Raw genomic sequence first — 18,963 nt, 5'->3', positions numbered from 1 at the left:
TATAAGAAAAATGTTCTTGACAAGCGTTGGCTCGTGGGTTGTGATGAGATTCTGGACTTTTGGACACAGAACTGTCACTAATTTCCAATAAGAGAACCTGATTTGCGGCATCTGTGATGACTTTGTCTCCCTGTTTATTATTCCGCTCAAATAATTCAGTCTTGGTGAGATTAATCCTGCTGGAGCGCAACGTCTCGCTTCCGTTGCCTCTTTTTGTTTTTCAGCCCGATGGCCGTCTCCGGTTTCCATGTCTGCTGTCCATCTCCATTCCTAATGAAATGGCAAAACTACAGTACATACCTGACCCCGGGGGCGATCGGTGTCTTTGTGACGTCCGGCTCTGCTCCGGTGATTCAGTGTTTTCCTGTCACCGTCTCTTTATCATCCCACAGGCTGTCGCACGTTCATCCAAATCCAAAGTGTGTCTCCCCTCAAAGATTTTTAGGGACTTTGACCACAAACACCATGGGGTCTTTGGCCTTATTGCTGAAGGCTTTTCGAATAATGTCAACAGCGTGCTGATGGGTGACTCCCTGGAGTGACGCTCCGTCCACAGACACCAACTCAAATCCAGCCTGGGGGGGGAGAGAGGGAAAGGTAAGTGTGTGTGTGTGTGTGTGTATGTGTGAGTATGTGTGTGTATTAATGATTCGACTGTTACCTTGAGAACTTCACATGTGGAGGCGGCTCCTCCAGGGAAGATCTTCTCTATCTTCACCACCGGTTGAACCTTGGACTCCATCCCACCAGAGATACTAATACCTGGAACACATTAAACAAGGAATGGACTGGTAATCGTATAAACTTCTATATAAGTATAGTTAGAATATTGCAGTAGGTCACAGGTGAAGATAGACAGTTACATCTTTACTTCAAATGTTTTCCAAATATGACTGATTGCCCTGAAGTCAAATCAGATCCACTCAAAGACATTTACCCAGTGACTGTTTGGTCTTGGAGATGCTGACAGTTTTGAGCTCGTACTCCTTCTCCGGGTCAGTGCGGCTGAATCCGTTCTCTGAGGCCTGATGACCGTTCATCTGTTGGTGCGAGCCGGAAGCAAACACCTGCGACAACGCGGGCCGACTCCTGTGAGCGGCGCTCTGCAGCGTGAACACAGTTTCTTTACTCCTTTCTCCACTTCTCTCCCTTTTGCCTTTGGAGTGGCCGTTTCTTAACGGAGACCTCCCCCTTTCTGAGGTCGCGTCCCCCCTGTCCGCAGAAGGGTGCAGTGAAACCTCGTCAAAGTGGACCGAGCGGATGGTGTGTGATCTGAGAGGGGGGCGAGAGTCTTCGTGACGGGCCAGCAGCCAGTTGGGGAGCATGGGGCTGGCAGAGGCCGATCTGAGGTCTCTAGGCTCCATGGGATATCCGTCCACGGGTATGTCCAGCAGCGGGGTGAAGGCTCTGGACATGTGGGACCTCTCTTTGGACAGCCGGGGTTCAGACAGACGGAGTTTTTCCAACTCTTCCTGTAGGTGGCTCTCCTTCTCCACCACCTCAGCACTGTGGAGCTCAAAGCCGCCCCTGTAGTCTGGATGGACAGCAACATTTATAAAAAAAAAAACGTTTAGCTCATATCGACCCTGATTTCCCTGAACACAACCCCAAGATCCAAAACAATGAAACTGCATGGGTGTTACAGACCTGGGATCGGAGTGATGAGGCGCCGTTTTGGTGCTCGGCCACATGTGGGAGAGCGAAGAGGAGCGGTTCGGACTAAACAACAGAGACAATTCTGTTCAAATGTCTGCCAATATCTACATTAACTGTTACTCAGTTACTCAGCATTTCTCATACGCACATGAACGATACTTGAGGATGTCATACGCCTCGACTTCAAAGGGGGTCACCATGTTATTGAAGATATTCAAGTGAGAAGGCGGTAGCAGCATTCTGAGAGAAAACGTGGAGAAACCATTTGCCTGCTGACTTCTTTTTTTTTAATCTGGAACATTTGGATTTGATTGAATTATCCTGAAACACCCTTAAGCCCCTCCTGGCAGAATGTCTACTAGCTTCCTGACTCTTTGGTTTACCTGACTTCCCTCAGCAGCAGCAGCTTCTCCGGACTGTCCAGCACAGCCAGCAGGTGGCGTACAAAGTTCTCCACCGACTGCTCCGCTATGTACTGTGGGCACAAGCACCAAATCAACCGTTTAGTATACACACCCTGTCAGCCGCGGAGCATCTAAAGCTGTCTTTCTCCCCTCGTGGATCAAGCTGTGTCTTACCCTGCGGCACATCTTCACCACAGCAGCCACCTCCTCCTCAGACAGCAGCCTGCGCGCCATGTCCGCCACCACGCCCAGCATCTCTGCGTCTGGGCGGCCATGCTTTCTCGCCTCTGGCAATAAGACAGAGGAGAGGTCACGTGATTAATTACCAAGAATAGTTGCTCGCTTGTCCCTACAACCAGAATTCTGCTACCTGCTTACATACCTCTGTTAGCCTCTGCTGAGGACAGGGACTTGGAGCGGCCCCTGGACGCGTCTTTCTTGCGTCCGCTCTTGAACAGCGAGTTGACAAAGGTCTTTGAGCGTTGCAGGGTGCTCATCTCTTCTTTCTCCTTCCCTTTGTGCTTCTTCTCTTTCTTCTGATTGATCTCTGGAGCAGATCGAGAACAATCGCGTCAACTCCTAAATTCAGATTAACCCATTGTTTTTTTTTCTGTCTGTCCATCCGTCTCACCTGCGACAGTGACTTGGCTTTGGGACCTGGTGATTGGTCGGCTGGGCCTGCTGAGAGCCAGCAGCACGGCGGTCTTGGTCGACTCTTTCCTCTGTCCCTCTTCCCCGCCGATCACCGTGTCTTTGAGCAGAGTTGTGGGTCCCAGGCTGCGAGTGGTGTCTTCTCCCGTCCTCTGAGAGGGAAGGTCCGTCTGGATGGCCATCTCCGTCCGCTCCGACTCCGACCTGAAAAACGACAAATGACTGGCATCTATCCTGACGTCTGGCCCCAAATTTTCCAGCGGATTTTTCCAACAAAACGAGCCGACCCCTGACCTCTGGTCCTCGGTGGAGATGCAGACGTCCACCATGTCGAACGGCATGCAGGGGGGGAACATGACCTGGGACAGACCGCTCAGCGAACTGACCGGAGTCCCCGACGACAGAGACGAGGCCGAGGAGGTGGATTCCGAACCCTGGGATGAAGATTTCTGAGTTCCGTTGGCCACTGAGGAAAAACACATCCAGGTATTATAAAGACAGAAATACCTGCATGTACGTGTTCAAAGTTTACCCTTACAGACACACACACTCGCCTATCTAAACAGACTTTCTCCCTAATGAAACCTTGTTGACATTTGAGAAAAAAGCAGATACATACACTTGTTCAGCCACCTGTATTCCGCCACCATCTCCTTATAAGCAGGGTATCGTCCTGCTTCCTGCAAAGATATGGGCACAGATATGCAAATAGGATACAGTGCAGATCTTGAAACTTTTATGGGATGGCTATATTTGATAAAGTGTAACCCTAGAAGCCCAGAGAGACCCAGAACCGCACACGTCCTCCTCCTCAAAGAGAAATAAAACTCTCCCTGCTAGACTTAGGTTTCTTATTTAACCGCACATTTCAGTTTCTGTGTTTCATTTCCCTTAAGACGATCCAAAAACAATAGGATCTAAAAACAAAAAACGTGTACAAAACAGGGCTGTATGCTTTGATCAGCACCTGATCCCGGCTGCCTGGTGAATAATGCACACGGCCTGGCTATTTTTCACGGCGCGAAACCCAAGCTGTGACGAGCAAAGTGAGCAAGGAATATTACGAGTGCGTGCCAGCTGTCAGCCCTGCCACACAAACCGTCGCTATATCCAGTGTGCAGCAATGCGTCGCATGTAGACCGTGCGCCAGTTCGCCGTTGGGTCTTTGTGCGTAGGGCAGAAATGAAAAGGTGATGGATGGAAAGCAGGTCGGGAAGTTAATGCGTGCGACGGCGTTTGGCCGCGGCAGTAATGAAAGCGGCCGACATGCTTTCTAGTAAGAGCGCTCCGAACACAATGAGTCATTATGGAAGGTGATACACCCTCTTCGGCTCGTCCTTAACACACAATTCAACACCAAAGATCCCCACAATCAACTCTGACACTTTGCCATAGCCTAAGAATGCTACATCGAATGAAGAATCCCCTTTAAAAATTCACAATGTCTTCAATCAATTTATACTTACATCATCAAATCAACTTAGATGTGTTTTGATGGTTTGATCCAGTCCCATTTCTTACCCGTTAACAGTTCTTACATGTAAATACAGAGAAGAGAATGTGGCTGTACATCCCTGGTCCTCACCTTGATGGTCAGCATAACGTGTGTGTGGCTCTTCAGCACCTCCACAGCGTTGCTATGGCTGATGTCCTCAAAGCTCACCCCGTTGGCAGCCAGGATCTGGTCCCCCATCTTGATTCCATTCTGTTCAGCCAGACCACCGGGATCCAGTCTGACAATTGCAGAGACGAGAGAGAGCAGAAACTGATCAATGAACATAGTCATCAGATCATTAACAGTCAAACTATTGAAAATAAGACCTTTGGTTACTGAGACTTTCTATTGAAGTGGTTCCTACTTGGAGACATAGATGCCCAGACCGAACTCTTTGCCCCCACGGATGTTGAACCCCAGGCAGTAGTCGTCTGAGGTGGTGTAGAGGTGGACGATCCTTTGTAGGGCGCTGCCTGAGCTGGCGTCCGACGGCGTCCGTCCACTCTCCTCCACCACCATGCGTCTGTGTATCAGGTCCACCCTGAACAAAATGCACAGAGCACAATACTGATTATCATGTTGACAACCCCAAGCAGAGATGTGGGAAGTAAGTGGACGAGATGTGCAGTTTCTCACCAAGTGGTCTTCTCTTTGGAGTAGCGGATGCCTGGGACCTTGCCCACGCGTCTCACCACCATCCTCAGCCTGTTGTTCCCTGTCAGGACCTTAACAGCGCTGCTCATGGTGATGCTTTCCAGGCTGATGCCGTTTACTTCCACCAGTTTATCACCCACACGCAGGCCTGCTTCCTCTGCCAAGATGCAGACATTCACACAGAAACACCTCGTGAGAACACGCACGAAATGGATAAACGAACGTACCGTCATTTCCACGGATGCATCTCATTATTGCCGTCGTTTGTTTTACCTGCTGTGCTGTCATCCTCCACCTTACTGACAAAGATGCTGAGGCCGTGTTCTGAGCCTCCGCGCACGCTGAAGCCCAGCTTGCCATCCACACTCTTATCCACTGTGATGGTATGGATGTCCTCGCTGTCATCTCCACCTTTAAGTATAACAAGGTTGGTGTGTCACTCATAGAGTCTCTTGGCAGACATTTCTGCATAATTATGTGAGTAATGTCAATCTCTGATCTGTTGATGTTATCAAAAACCTCCTGGAATGACGATACAGAACAGTTTCTAATGTTTACTAAACTCCTGAAAGGCAAAGATGCTCTAATTTGCTTTACCCTCTTAATCAAATCTGTTTCTACAATGCTCAAAGAAATGCAAACAGTGTTATATTTGGAGGTATTTAACCACTATTAAGGCTACATTTGTGTGTAATGTGCTCTGTATACAAGCAAGCAGCTCATCTGCTCCTTACCATCCACAGGAGAGTTGATGAGGATGACCCTGCCCATGGGTGAGGAGGATCGGATTCCTCGCTGCCGCTGCTCCTTCTTCCGTAAGAGGTTACGTGTAGCTGTGTGTGACCCGTGGGTCCCGGGGGTCTTTTCCCTGCGGGACGGGTCTGACGAGTGAGCCATGGAGGCTGGCAGGGTCCCCTTTCACACACACTCCACCGGGGGCTCAGCGCCGGATGGAGCATCCTGCCGTTGCATATGGCGAGAAAAGAGGAGATCCTCAGGTAATATAATGCTATAATATTGATTTATATAAACACGTACGTGCTTTTTGAATATCTGACAAAATCTGGAATTCTGTGGCTGCTTGTTCTCTCGTGCTTTTTAAAGTGGAATGTCCGGATGTGACTCACCGGGGCAGATTGCTTTGTGACATGATCGCTGACTCTTTGCCTCCCTGGAGTCAAACTTTGGCCCATTCCTGCCCATGTTGCATCTCTCTCAAGAGTCTCAATCTTGGAGCCAATAGATCACATCAAAGAGTCATATTTTCGAAAATATATAAGCAATTATTTATGAAAACCTACACTTCAAAGAAATATGACTTAACATTTCTATTTCACTTAACAAGGAGGTGATCCACTTAGTTAGTTTGTCACATGGTTTCAACGCCATGGATACTAAAGTCACCACACTTATCCCGACATAACCGTGCCCTCGTGTTGTCCCCCCACACGCCTCAAAGCTTTTCAGCACCGCGGACAGAGACGCTAACACGCTACAAACACGCTACAAACATGAGATAACATCTAACAGGCGATTTCATCTTAAATGTGAAATTATTAAAGTCAAATACGGACGTAATTAGGCTTATTAAAGACGAAATTATTGGAAAATGTAACCAGATTATTCTCTAATTCAAGATGATCATTACTAAGAGAGAGTAGTGTTTTTCCATACAGTTTTAACACGGTATACAATACTAGAAAGCTCTTTGCAGTATCCCCAGACAACATCCTACAAACAATAAGGTAAATTTAATCCCAGTAGGTCTACATGCGGCTTCTGAAAGTAACTCGTATCTCCTAATATTCTCTACAAATGGCAAAGTGAAGTGGAGTAGTTGGCCTACCTGAGTCCATGTTGTGCAAAATGACCCTACTCACCGGGACATTTCACCTGGTGACACAAGCCCCGCCCCTGCGCCGCGCTGATTGGCTGGATGCTCGGCAATTGAGACTCTCTGATTGGATAGGAATTATGTCAACAACTTCCACAAGCCTTTCTGAATTTTCGGTTACAAACTGAAATCGAATTGCAAAGTATGACAAAAACAACAACACAGCGCAGTTTAATCATTAAATTCCACTTTATTTTTTATTACACTTTTTTCTTTTATAGGATCGTTCTTTATTTATTGTTATTTATTGTTTTGCGTTGCTTTCAAGCATCAAGTCTGCCTCCTCCATAGTTTAGACACAGACTGTCATGAACAAACCAACACAACACTAAAATGACAGAAATAAAAAACGAAACGAAACAATATTTTGATCGTAAATTAACTGAAATGGTCCTACTGAACACAAGAGGGGGACATTGTCTTGAAAAAAGGGGTTAGTGTAAAGCGTTAAACCAATTCAAATGTCCTGTTACACCCGCTGATTTAAATGCTTTCCTGACTTATTGACCTTTAATATTTTTCTTCACTGTCTCCAAGATAGTAGATGGATCAACTTTGTCTCCAAACTCCTTCTCCCGGTGTTCCAGTAATATTCCCTGGGCAAGAAAGGAGAAAATATCAGTGCTTTTTCCTCAAAATAGAGAGAATTTTTCAGCAATGATATCAGAAATTATTAGTTAGACTTTCATATAACACAAAATGAAAAATGCAGAGACGTTGGATACATTTTATTTACCTGTTTTCCTGCTCCAATCACAAACAAGCCACCAAGAACGAAACCCTCTCCATTTCTATTACCCTTATAACCCTTCTTCTGAGCGCGGACTAAGTTTCGCAGCACACCCAGACGAACCAGACCAAGGCCCAGACCCATTCTCCTGTGCTTAGGGCCATAGAACATTTGCTGCAGATGAGAAGAGAAGTTGAGAAGACAAACTCATCAACATTACCACTCAATGGGTTTAATAAATCCTGCATAAAATACCATTTGATCCACAAAGATCTCCCCCTTGAAGTAGGTTTTGAAGTTCTGGATCTCGGTGCCCATGTCCTCTTTCACTACAGCATACAAAGGGACCCCAAGCTCATCCAGCTGGGGTTTGAGAGAGGACAGCACTGCAGCCTCCTGGAGGGGAGAGCGAACGAGTAGCATGATTGCTAACAACTCTCTATGCTGTGGTTACTGTAAACAATTCCATTTTTGAGAAGCAAGTACCTCTCTGCACAAGGCTCATCCAGGGCGCCTCACCACCAGAATCACAGCTCCGTTGCTCTCCCACAGCATTTGGCCTTTCACCCACTTCCCATCCACTGAAACATATAAAGCCACATAAACTGGATATGATTTCAGGTGTTAGTCAGTGGTCTATGGTCAGATTTGTAGACTTTAGTTTGGATTTCTGACATTGGTCACAGTCGAGGGTAAGAAGCCAGCATCAACAGGAAAAGTGAGATTGCATGAAGTTCAGCCCAACACAGCAAAATTCATTCTTAAAGTGAATAATGCTGCTGTTTACAACACATATTCAAAATACTGCGCATGAAAACTTTAAAGCGATAAAGACACACACTTATCACACCTTATCAACTATAAGCACAGCACACACATCTCAGTAAAATGCCTTTTCGTCACCTCCTGTTGAATGGAGATCTGTGTTATCAAGCTGGTCCAGAGAGGCCACGGCTGACTTGGTCAGGAATAAGTTGGTATTGGCGAGTGCTAGGGCAACAGTGACTGCAGCCAGGATCATCAGAGCCACATTCCACATGTTAAACAGCTTCCCCTCCAGGATAGAGGAAAGCACTGCAGAGGCAAAGGCTCAGTCAGACAACACAAGAGAGAACAGATCTGAATAATAGATAACTTATTCACATTTCAGCTTTACTCAGTTATTTTTAAGTGCTTATACAGCTTTTTGTGATTATGTTCCCTCCCTTTATCCGTTTCCACAAAGGCAACATTGTGCTTTACTATTGGGACTGTCATGTCACTCTGCAAAGGAAGATAACAGTGGTGCTTCTTTGTCGGAATGAGTCAAAGTGACACGTCTAAACAATTCCCTTGATAGTCAAAAAAAGGTTTCCAAATCCTCTTGTGCCAGTTTATCGAGGCCATCACTGGAATGTTGTGATAAAGTTGTGATAAAGCCTGCCCATTATCAGGCAGTTTGGATGGGAATCTGATATCTAGTAAAGCTTCATATTTAAGTACCGTAATTGTAAGGGAGGCAACAAAACGTTCTTAGAATGGGAGATAGGCTTGTCAGATGAAGTTGCTGTTCTCCAGGATACTGTCTAGTCTTTCCTCATAAAAAACTTGACTTGATTAGTTTACATGAATGTTCTGACTATAAGCACATATTGTGACACAAGGCTAACATAGATTTAAAGTGCAGAGTAAGTACTTGCTGACATAAACATCCAACCTAAACCCCAGAATGAACCTCTTATTAATTCTATGAAGCAGAAACAAATACAAACCTGTTTCCATCCTCAAAAGTATGAACAAATATCCAGTGAAAGCTGTAGTTTTCGTTCTGCTGGACAGAGACCTCCTCAATGCCGCCCATACTGTACTTCTGGCCAATGTGAGCAGCCAGAAAGTGACTTGGATGTTTGTGTTAGTTGGGTAGGAAAGGCGGGGAAAGTAGAAGTGGCCACTCCTCAAGCTCACACAGCATTAAAATGTGAAAGGAGCTATTTTTGCAGGAAACCAGGCTGTACCTCCTCAGACTATGTTTGCTTTGTGAAGGTTTCAGATTGCTTTCTTCCTCAAGGATTTCAGGAGACTTTTTCTTTGGAAGTCAACTTTTCTCCCCACAGGAAACAGAATAACAAAGTGTAGATGCATGGACATGTTTTATTGTTTAAAGGTCACAGTCTCTTGGGTCCCAGCATATCAACAACAACATAGCAATAAGAGGAACTAAGCGTTAGACATCCGGCCTGCTCCCTCTATGGAGTTTAGAGACAGACCATCATTAACACACTAAGACGTCCTCTTTTAGCACAGTCATAAACACAACAGCATTCCATTTATGAGACAACAACCACAAACTCATGTCCACTGTATTCTTTTCAAACATTTCTTGGCTTATCCCATTCTCACGCCATAAGCTTCAAAAGTGAAACTGTCACACTTGCATGGATCTGTGCTATTAATGATTTGGAACATGAGGCTTTATCGCTGTTCCAAAGGCAAAAGTTCCTTTGGTAGTCTCCTGGCAGCTCGGATGACCTCTTCAATGTTGACTTTATCTCCAAACTCAATCTCTCTGTGTTCCAGCAGTATTCCCTGGAAGAGAAGAAATCAATGAGAAACATATCCGCAGGACTGGGAGGAAGATGGAGCAAAAGTCTTTACTGCTGATTTATGTTTTTAAATGCCAGTTTTCTTACCTGCTGTCTTGGTCCAATGACAAAGACTCCACCAAGGACAAAACCATCTCCAAAAACATTTCCCATGAAGCCTTTCTGAAAAGCCCTCAAGCCATTCATCCACACTCCAATACGAAGAAACGCCAGAAGACCCATCTTCCTCTCACGGGGTCCATAAAAACGCCTCTAAAAGCAGAGGAAATAAATTGATTTCCTACAGATCATGAATGACTTCAGTGTCGACATGCTCAATTTCAAATCAGTGTCACAAGCCCGATCAGTGGTTCCACAGATTAAGCTTGGAAATAAGGCACCTTTTCATCCAAGAAGATCTCTCCCTTGAAGTAGGGACGGAAGCTCTGGACCTCGGTGCCGACATCCTCCTTCACCACAGCGTACAGGGGGATCCCAAGCTCATCCAGCTGGGGTTTCAGAGAGGACAGCTCTGCAGCCTCCTGCAGGCAGTGAACGATGAAAACATTTAGAGGACAAATTATGATAACAGGATGAATATCGCAAATGTTCCAAACTTATTTTCTTTCTACTACCTTTGTGCAATTATGATTTCCCAGTCTACTCTCTTGCAACCTCCAGCTCAACACCAGACTAATAACCATAAATACAGTGATTAAATCATCGTTGTTAGATGATAGATAAACTATCTTAATCTTAATCGGGGGAATTCACCATTTTATGACATTACCTCTCTGCACAAAAATCATCCAGGCCTCCGTACTGCCATGATGACAGCTCCAGTCTTCTCCCACAGACATTTGGCTTTGAAGGTCTTTCTTTCTATAGATGAGATGAGGCAAACAATGAGCCGCTACAGCGCCGGGAACGTCACGGTGAAAATCACGGACAACACGTTTTTGCTTTTAGATTATTTCCGGCCACCGGAACCACTGTCCAGTGTAACCAGTGGGTCTGGCGCCCCCTGTAACTCCAGGGGGGACGGTATTTAACCCGGCACCGGTTTTGCGCGAGCTGGCGCCGGGAACGTTGATTTAAAGCGATTAAATACATACAAGACGCACCCCCTTCAAAATAAAAGCTCAAGAAGACGCTTCATCGCGTTCATACAGTTAGATAGCATGAGAGTGCTCACCTCCTTTTAATGTTTGTAGCTCAGTTTGCTCTAAATGCCCCAGAGTGGCTTTCAGAGGTGCTGTCAGAAACACGTCGGTGAAGAGGTTCGTAAAAGCCATAATGAAGCTGCTGAGTCTGGCCACGATGTTCGCCGCGACTCCCATCGTCTTCTGCCTTCCAGGTAAACGAATGATTAAATGTCTAAGTGTTTGTTCTGCGGTCCTCCATTCCATCTCCAACGCACGTTGAAACACTCCCAAGAGTCCAATGCGTTTTAAAGTCAACCCTAATATTGATCAACCCCAACACTGATTGTTGTTATGGAGCCAGATATGCTGTTAAGAGGGCCTGATCAAACGCAGCTGTGATCGATCAGAGAGCCGTCAACTAGTCTGCAGCTGGAGTCAACTGCAGATTGGCAAAAGTGATTTGAAAAGAAGTTATTATGCCTCACTAATGGCCCCTCCCCCTTGTGGATCAAAGTTCATTTATAAGCCACTGCAGTCATTGGAATGTCACATGCTAATAAAAGGACACTTGTAGTTTAAACAGGCTAAAAATGAGTAAAAAGAAATGCTGCACTAAATTGAATCTGATCAGAAAACACATTGAAGATGAAACAATCATTTATTAATTTTTTCAAAATCAACTTTTGTTCATGCAGAGGTCCCTGATAACTGAACTGAAGGAGTTTAAACATCTAAACCTACACTAGTGAGATGGATCATGTATGTTTAACTTCTTTTTTCGTCTTCCTGAAAAGCTTACTTACAAATTATTCACCAATGAAAGCTGAATATCTAAATGAATTCACCAGTTAACCTACAGAATCTGGCTGATATATATGTATTGTTCTTGTTCATCCTCCTGAGCATCTTCTTCACCTCCTGACTTCTCAGCTTCCCCGTATGACGTCGTTCACTCTCCGTCACTCTCGTTTGGAGCCACATTATCATCAATCTCACTCGTGTATTGCCTGTCTGCCCCCTAAAATAGTTGATCAGAAAGATAATGGTGAAACATTAAGTCAATATATCTTATTTTCATCATGTTGTATTTACATTTCTCAGTGTTTGTCTACTGCTTTACTTCTCAAAAGTCCCTTCTCAAATATTCAGCATATTCACAATACACTCCCTGAATACACATGCTAAATAGAGTCAGTAAAATGTATTAGATTGGCCACCTTTTGCTGGTCCTTAAGAGGAGGAGAATCTGGTTTGTACGTCTCCTGTGTCTCCACCTTGGCCGGGAGTTGAGCATAATGTGTCAGTCAGCTCAGACTCAGCTGGATCATCCAACCGCTGAGCAGTTTAGAAAGAGAAACATGGTTTAGTTGACTAGTGTTCAACCACTGCAGATTACAACAGGAGTCATTTGACATTATTATCCCAATGCTACAAGGCATTACATGACTTAGACAGCTACTAATATTACTTTGTGATTGCAAAATACAAAAAAAACAAGATTTATTCGGGTGGACTATACAAATGTCAGTGGTGACTTTGGAAATGCTGACTTGTTGTGTTGCATCTGTTATAAGTCTTGAGCAATACTGCCATCTATAGACAGAAAATGGAATTACACCCCACCTTTGCATTGTATCTGTAAAGCCAGTGAGCTAAATAGGTGATGGGGTCAGCAGGGCGCCGCTCGAACACGCTGACCAGTCCTTCAGGTAAACATTTCTTAAAATGTCTTTCTAGGTAGTCCGAGTCCATGTTTTGTGGCGGGATATCGCAGCAAAATGTAGCTTCACTTCACTGGCAAAAGAATGACAGCAGAAAGGTGGAATGATTATGTGTACGCCTCGAATGGTTACGTTGTTGACTTCACCGTTTGTGGTGTTGTTTCAAATAGAAGTAAAATATAAACGTAGTGACGATCTTTGTCAGGTTAGCTCCCTAAACTAGACTTAAGACGTCACGACATTCCCTCAAATTAACCAGAGGGGTAGAACGGAGCTTAAAAAGCCGAGGCTGACTTTGTGTTAGCTAGTTTGACAGTAGTTTAATTACCACAATCACGACGCTGGTTATGAACTCTATGACGTCATAGAGCTATTCGATCCGACGCCAGACACGAGCGCTCTCGTTTTAAAAAATATCTATTAATTATGTGTTCACCTAGAATGATAACACGACAGGAAGTCGACTCTACTGCGTATGGTGCTGCTTCAAATACCTCAAAAAGTTTTGCGACGAAATTAGTCAAATTAGCAACCTAAACAAGTCCAAAGACGATTTATCCAAGCAGAACCTGCACTACCTTCACTATCCGGATGTGTATTGCATCTCTATGGTAACGGTGTCAGCTCATTAATGCTCCCCTCATCACGTATACTATAGTTCCTACTACAACAAGCGGATGGAGGGCCTCACGCTGCCCTCTGGTGGTGGCAAAGAGCAATTAATTATAGACGCTCAATTGTAAAGACATCTATCTCTCTTATAGTTAATGTAATTTGTGCCATTATACAGTCAAAAACGTCTATTAACAAATATTCATGGAAACTCTTTGTTATAGAAGATATGTAGAAACTTAATAATACTTATATACATATTGTATCAATGGAAAAATAGTGTTTAATGCTTCATTTTGTCTATTTATTGATTCATTTAATACATACACTGTGCAAAATTTACATCAAATATTCAAATTGCAAGTTCCAAAACGGAATGGATTCAATATCATACAGCATTAAAAACTATTTTGTGAATGAGAAACGCTGTAGTATGAGTAGAACATATCAACATACATTAACAAATACAGGATTCAGCCTTCATTTATGTTCGAATGACGAGAAGACACATCATGAATAGCTGAGGTCCCACGCTAACCAACATAATTAATAGACGCATTAACACGCTTGATCAAATGAATCCGGCCTGACCAACACTGAAGACTCAAGACACCTGACGCGCAACTTTCCAAGTAGTTGCAGCTACTACGAACGCCGGACTCTTGATCTGTGCGCCACTGCTTTAACTTCTCATGTGTTGCGGCAGGCAGGAGTTGGCAAATCCAAAACAATGGCGTCTCTTTATTACAAATAAATTGCGAATCGATCACCCCTCGTCAGGAGCGACCAGCTGTGTGGGAACGGAGAGCTTGTCTCCACGCACAACGTGTCAAAGGTCTGGTCTGATCCCTACCTGTGGCGACTCTCCGGTTTCACTGCAGGACACTCTGCGTCAGCAAACAGCTGTCCTGCAGCCGGGCACTGGCTGCCACAAGCGGAGAATTACGTCCTCAAGTGGAAGGCTCCACGGAAGACTTAGTGTCCCCCCCACGAGTTTCTTAGATTCCGTGGAAATATTTACATTGCCGTCCAAGGTAATCCACCACCTTGCCTTCTGTCTCTGCATGGCTTCTTGGGCGTAAACATGACTCCTGTATGTCTTTGAGAAAATGGAGGGGTTCCTGTAAGGTTGCAGGCTGAACTTCAGAACATTTTTTGATGACTGTTTACCTTTTGGCGGTGCTTTTGTTTGTCTTCATCGAGATATGTAATCGTATTTGGCTTACTTGGACTAATTTAGCTTTTTCACTATTTCCCTAAAGCTTCACATAGTGTTTTTAGGGAGCTTGTTTCCACCCTGATTGCACTGTACTTTAAATCACTTTAGTTATTAAAGTTTCCAGCTGAGTAATATAGAATAATGAAGTCAATTTTCATTTATACAGGGGAATATTGTGTTTCTACAACGCTTAAACAAGTTGTTTTTCTGAACCGGACATTGGCGGACAACATAATTAGTTAACCACCTGCAATGCCAAAGACAACTTTAATATAACATTTGTTCTAATAATAAACACGGACCTGTAATTGAGCTTTAGTCAAATTTGGAATTGGTAGATTTATAGCTTCTAGGTTGTGTTTTCAAACGTGTGTGTGTGTGTGTGCGGTTGTGAAGCTGTGTGCATGTACTGTATGGAACTGTATAACAAGTAAAAGTTCACATGAGCATCACAACAAGCTTCTTGTCTCCACCTTTGCGAGGTGAAGATCTCCCCAGAGGCACACGTCAGGTGCAAAAGTCCAGTGTGGACACTTTCAACCTTCTCAATCCCCACTATGACACCTCCCAAGGGGATAAGTTTTATTTTTAGTTCATGTCTTCATGGCAGATGGACAAGATACTGTGATGCTGTGGATGCTCCTGCCCCGCCATTTCTCTGTTACTAATCCACGTTAGCCCCTAGTCAGGTGTGGGACTATAGAGAGACACGTTGGGAGAGATGTGGAGAATGCTGGCAGCCTCTAGGTTCATGTCCGATCCTGAGGCAACTTCTTATCTAACGGGATGTGCCCCAACGAACGTATACACACCGTCCACATCTCAGCTTCAATGTACATTTGTGTTGTAAAGCTCTTCTATCATTTCTCTCCTGTGGCAAGTCTTCAAATGCGATCGTTATAAGATACAGGTACAATTGCATGAATGTGTTAAGACGTGGCGTCGTGCTCTTCCTCTTTCTCAGTGTGTGTATGTGTGTGTGTCTTTCTCGCATCACATGTTCTTGGACGCAGAAGGTGTCGGTTTTGAGTTTCTTTCATCAAGTGAGCCCATGTGACTGCTTGGCTCGGCCTGTGTATATTCCATAGAAGTCAAAAGGTAAAATAAGGTTGAAGGTAACACTTTAAACAGAAACGTTCTCTTTTGTCTCGTCCCCTCACGTCGTGTCTTTGTCCTCTGCCTACAGCTTTGACCGTCCTTATGGAATTATGTCACATACCTCGGGACTATTTAATTCATAACAATGGCTGATTAAACTGAGATAATGTATTATTCCCGGGGCTTTCACAGGCCGTGTAGTTGTGTTATGCATAAGATAATCGCTCCCCTCAGTCTGTCAGAAGCTGATCTTAATATTCCCCTGTATCACTTCTGCATGGCGTCCTCTCAGATTGCTGCGTGGAAAGAGAGCAAAGGCCAAATGGGTCAGTTTGAGACCGCAGAGATCTGTGTGGACAGTAGAGTTGGACTGTGTGGACTATGGACAGCGCTGTATTAGAGTTGTGTCATTCAGCCTCGTTGCCCCTTCTTCATATTTTCATATTTCCATTCTTTGCCATATTGTGCCCCAGAGATAAACACTCAGGCGGTGACATAATTATATTTACGATCTCTTCATTATCTCTTCCAGCTCCACTAGATCCTTCATTGCCAAACACATTATTTGATTTGTTTATCCAATTAAAGTCTTGTATTAATAAATCAGTAGGACTATATGTGTTTGGCAGTCATCACATGTCTAACACAGAGATTACAGCAGGGGCTTCAGCAGCTCCGTGCTATGCGGCAACAGAAGCAGACTGAGGATGACAGCAGCTGTCCTCTTAACAGTAATATAATGCATGGGGGAATGGCTACTTGTTATTCCTGCGGAGCGTGTTGGGTACGATGCTGACTCGTGTTCAAATGTGTCACCGAGCACACGGACGGAGTTTCCAGTGTGGTTTGATGTAGCAGGGTGACGGTTTTTGCCTCCGACGGTGAAACAACGACACAGGAGGAAGAGGTGACAGGTGCAGAGGTCTTTCTTAACCTGACCCCATCCACCCATCCATCTCCCATAGGGTTTGAAATACAGGGTTAATGGGCGGGTGACAAGGTGTTGAAGAGAGTTCGGGAGAGAGCAAAGCTATACTGTTGCGATTTGACCCCCGTGAGAAAACAGGGGAACAGGGAGCATGGAGCAATGGGGGATAAAAGCCCTTGTTTGTTTGTTTGCCCTGTAGATCTTCCGTTTACAACTTAACCACATTCCAAGCGTGGCGAGTGCCTCCTAACGAGACGTCCGTCAGTCCACAGGCCTCTTCAGGGCACCGGAATCAAGTCATTCAAACTTTAAGGGGTATAAATCATCTCAGTTGTCAGTTGAAAGCACAGCTAAGTTGGACCATGATGTGCTTCGGTTATTGAGGTAATAATTTTCATACTTGTGCGTTTAAGATTTCCAAATGAAGCGCGAGGAGCTTTCTGCTATTCTCGTGTTTCACCGAAGACATCTGACGGCGTAAACCCCCCAACCACCCACTCAACATACACACACACACACCAAAGACCCTGCAACCAGACTTAGGTTTCTTGCGTGGCGACGAGAAAACAGCTCCGCATCTTCTCGCTGCAAGAACTCACGCCCGCCACTTGCATGTGACGAAAGCCAAAAAGCCGCTTCAGTCGGTTTCCGGAGGGGGGGGTATTGGCATTCGCATTCCACGCCCGGCTAGTGTAACGAAGGGGGCGTCTACATTACCCCGTCGATATCCTCAACCGGGAATGTCACAGGTCACACGGCCTTCGCTGACATGCGAGGTGACGTATATATTACCGCTCTGAAATCTGGCTTTCCCTCTCTCTTCCTCAGCCCCGAATAATCACCTTAAGACCAAACCAGCTCGGTTGTGTTACGAGCCGACGATCCTATTATTTGTGTTGTTAATGTACGCGTTTTAAATACATGTGTTAAACATATTTAATGACAGGTTTGAGCCTGAAGTAGAGAATCTATTTTGACTGATACTGAATATCCTTCTTCCCTATCCTTTACCTTTGGCTCTGATGTGTGGAGAAATATGCAGAGATAAATGTAGTTACTAATCTTGACAGGGGTGTCAAAAGGCAGCGACAAACTGAAACCCGCCACCTGGCCGCTGTGGATGTGACGTCATGCCAACAGGAAATGTTTCCCCCCTCAAACAAACGCATTCTCTGGGTTGTGTCTTTTAAGGTCAGTCCACCGTCCAGGGCAGCGAAGGGTTCATGACACCAAGGATGGGGGGGTTTGAAACGGGATGATGAGGGGGGGAAACGAGGGCTTGAGAAGACAAGGAGGGAGGGAGGGAGGGAGGGAGAGAGAGAGAGAGAGAGAGGGAGGGAGGGAGTAGGATTGCCCAGGTTGCCTTGTGATCCAAATGGTGGCGAGCAACTTAGTCATTGTAGGTCGTGTGTCTGGATGTGGGTTTATTTGTCAAGATAAAGGAAGTGGAGATCAAGCTATTGCAAGGAAATGGAGAACAGAAAGAGACAGTGGTTACCTGTGGTGTGGTGTGTGTGTGTGTGTGTGTGTGTATGAGAGAGAGAGAGAGAGAGAGAGATGTTGAGTAATGGCGGGTTGTTGTTGAGTAATTGGGTTTAATGCAATGATGAAAGTTTGAGTAGTATGAACAGGGGATTTAGAGCCTCAGGTGTCAAGTAGGGGGGGTTTGGGTGGGTGGGTGGGAGGGGGGGGTTTGCTGAGGCGGAAGCATACTGTGTTTGGGGCCTGCCGGGGTAAAGTAGTAAGCGAGTGGAGCTGGGTGAATTCAGTTGGCATGTCGTCCTGTTTATCGGAGTGGAAGTGAGGCGCAGGGCGGGCGAAAGGCTCAGCCGGGCAGGAATGAGCCGAGTCATCGGGCTTCTGAAACATGATGCTTTGTCTTTGATTGCCTGTAGCAGCTGGGCAGCCACCGTATCTGTGTGAGCGTGCGCGTCTCCTTCGTATGTGTGCGAATGCGTAATTTTCTGTTTCTGTCAACGCGTGGAAAAGGTGTGTCGCCTTCTGCGTGTGAGATCAGTGTGTGATAGATAAGCCCCTCAGCCCACCCTCTGTATCTGACACTGCATGTGGGAAGTCAGGTACTAGTTTGTCTGTTTTGTGTCTATTGTAATGGCTTTATGATGTGTGTGTGTTTGGTCTCATATGCTTCTGTATATTTCAGACAGGGTGTATATTCAATTTTCAAAACCCCCATG

The 18,963-nt window shown here is 45.2% G+C and overlaps 1 protein-coding gene and 2 pseudogenes across 1 annotated transcript; all 3 read right to left on the bottom strand.

The window, feature by feature from the left end:
• Positions 1 to 356: 356 nt before the first annotated feature.
• LOC143002287 (PDZ domain-containing protein 7-like) lies at positions 357 to 6,808 on the bottom strand. The gene is made up of 18 exons (XM_076152322.1): positions 6,707 to 6,808; positions 5,988 to 6,089; positions 5,595 to 5,820; positions 5,134 to 5,271; positions 4,843 to 5,017; positions 4,571 to 4,747; positions 4,297 to 4,444; positions 3,331 to 3,391; positions 3,006 to 3,177; positions 2,692 to 2,915; positions 2,443 to 2,607; positions 2,235 to 2,347; positions 2,040 to 2,131; positions 1,805 to 1,896; positions 1,648 to 1,719; positions 938 to 1,534; positions 662 to 762; positions 357 to 575 (listed from the first exon to the last, which is right to left on the bottom strand). The coding sequence occupies exons 3-18, from the start codon at positions 5,755 to 5,757 to the stop codon at positions 432 to 434; spliced, it is 2,634 nt and encodes an 877-aa protein (XP_076008437.1). The 5' UTR covers positions 5,758 to 5,820; positions 5,988 to 6,089; positions 6,707 to 6,808; the 3' UTR covers positions 357 to 431.
• Positions 6,809 to 7,213: 405 nt separating this feature from the next.
• LOC143002288 (peroxiredoxin-like 2A) lies at positions 7,214 to 9,372 on the bottom strand (annotated as a pseudogene).
• A 231-nt stretch (positions 9,373 to 9,603) lies between these two features.
• LOC143002063 (peroxiredoxin-like 2A) lies at positions 9,604 to 11,659 on the bottom strand (annotated as a pseudogene).
• Positions 11,660 to 18,963: the final 7,304 nt, after the last annotated feature.

The sequence above is a fragment of the Genypterus blacodes genome, unplaced genomic scaffold, assembly GCF_046128005.1.
Source record: "Genypterus blacodes isolate CSIRO-AG114 ecotype Tasmania unplaced genomic scaffold, CSIRO-AGI_Gbla_v1 ptg000055l_1, whole genome shotgun sequence".
In the NCBI taxonomy this organism is placed as follows: domain Eukaryota; kingdom Metazoa; phylum Chordata; class Actinopteri; order Ophidiiformes; family Ophidiidae; genus Genypterus; species Genypterus blacodes.
Note: the sequence above shows the minus strand (reverse complement) of the source record. Positions and strands in the feature narration are given on the sequence as shown.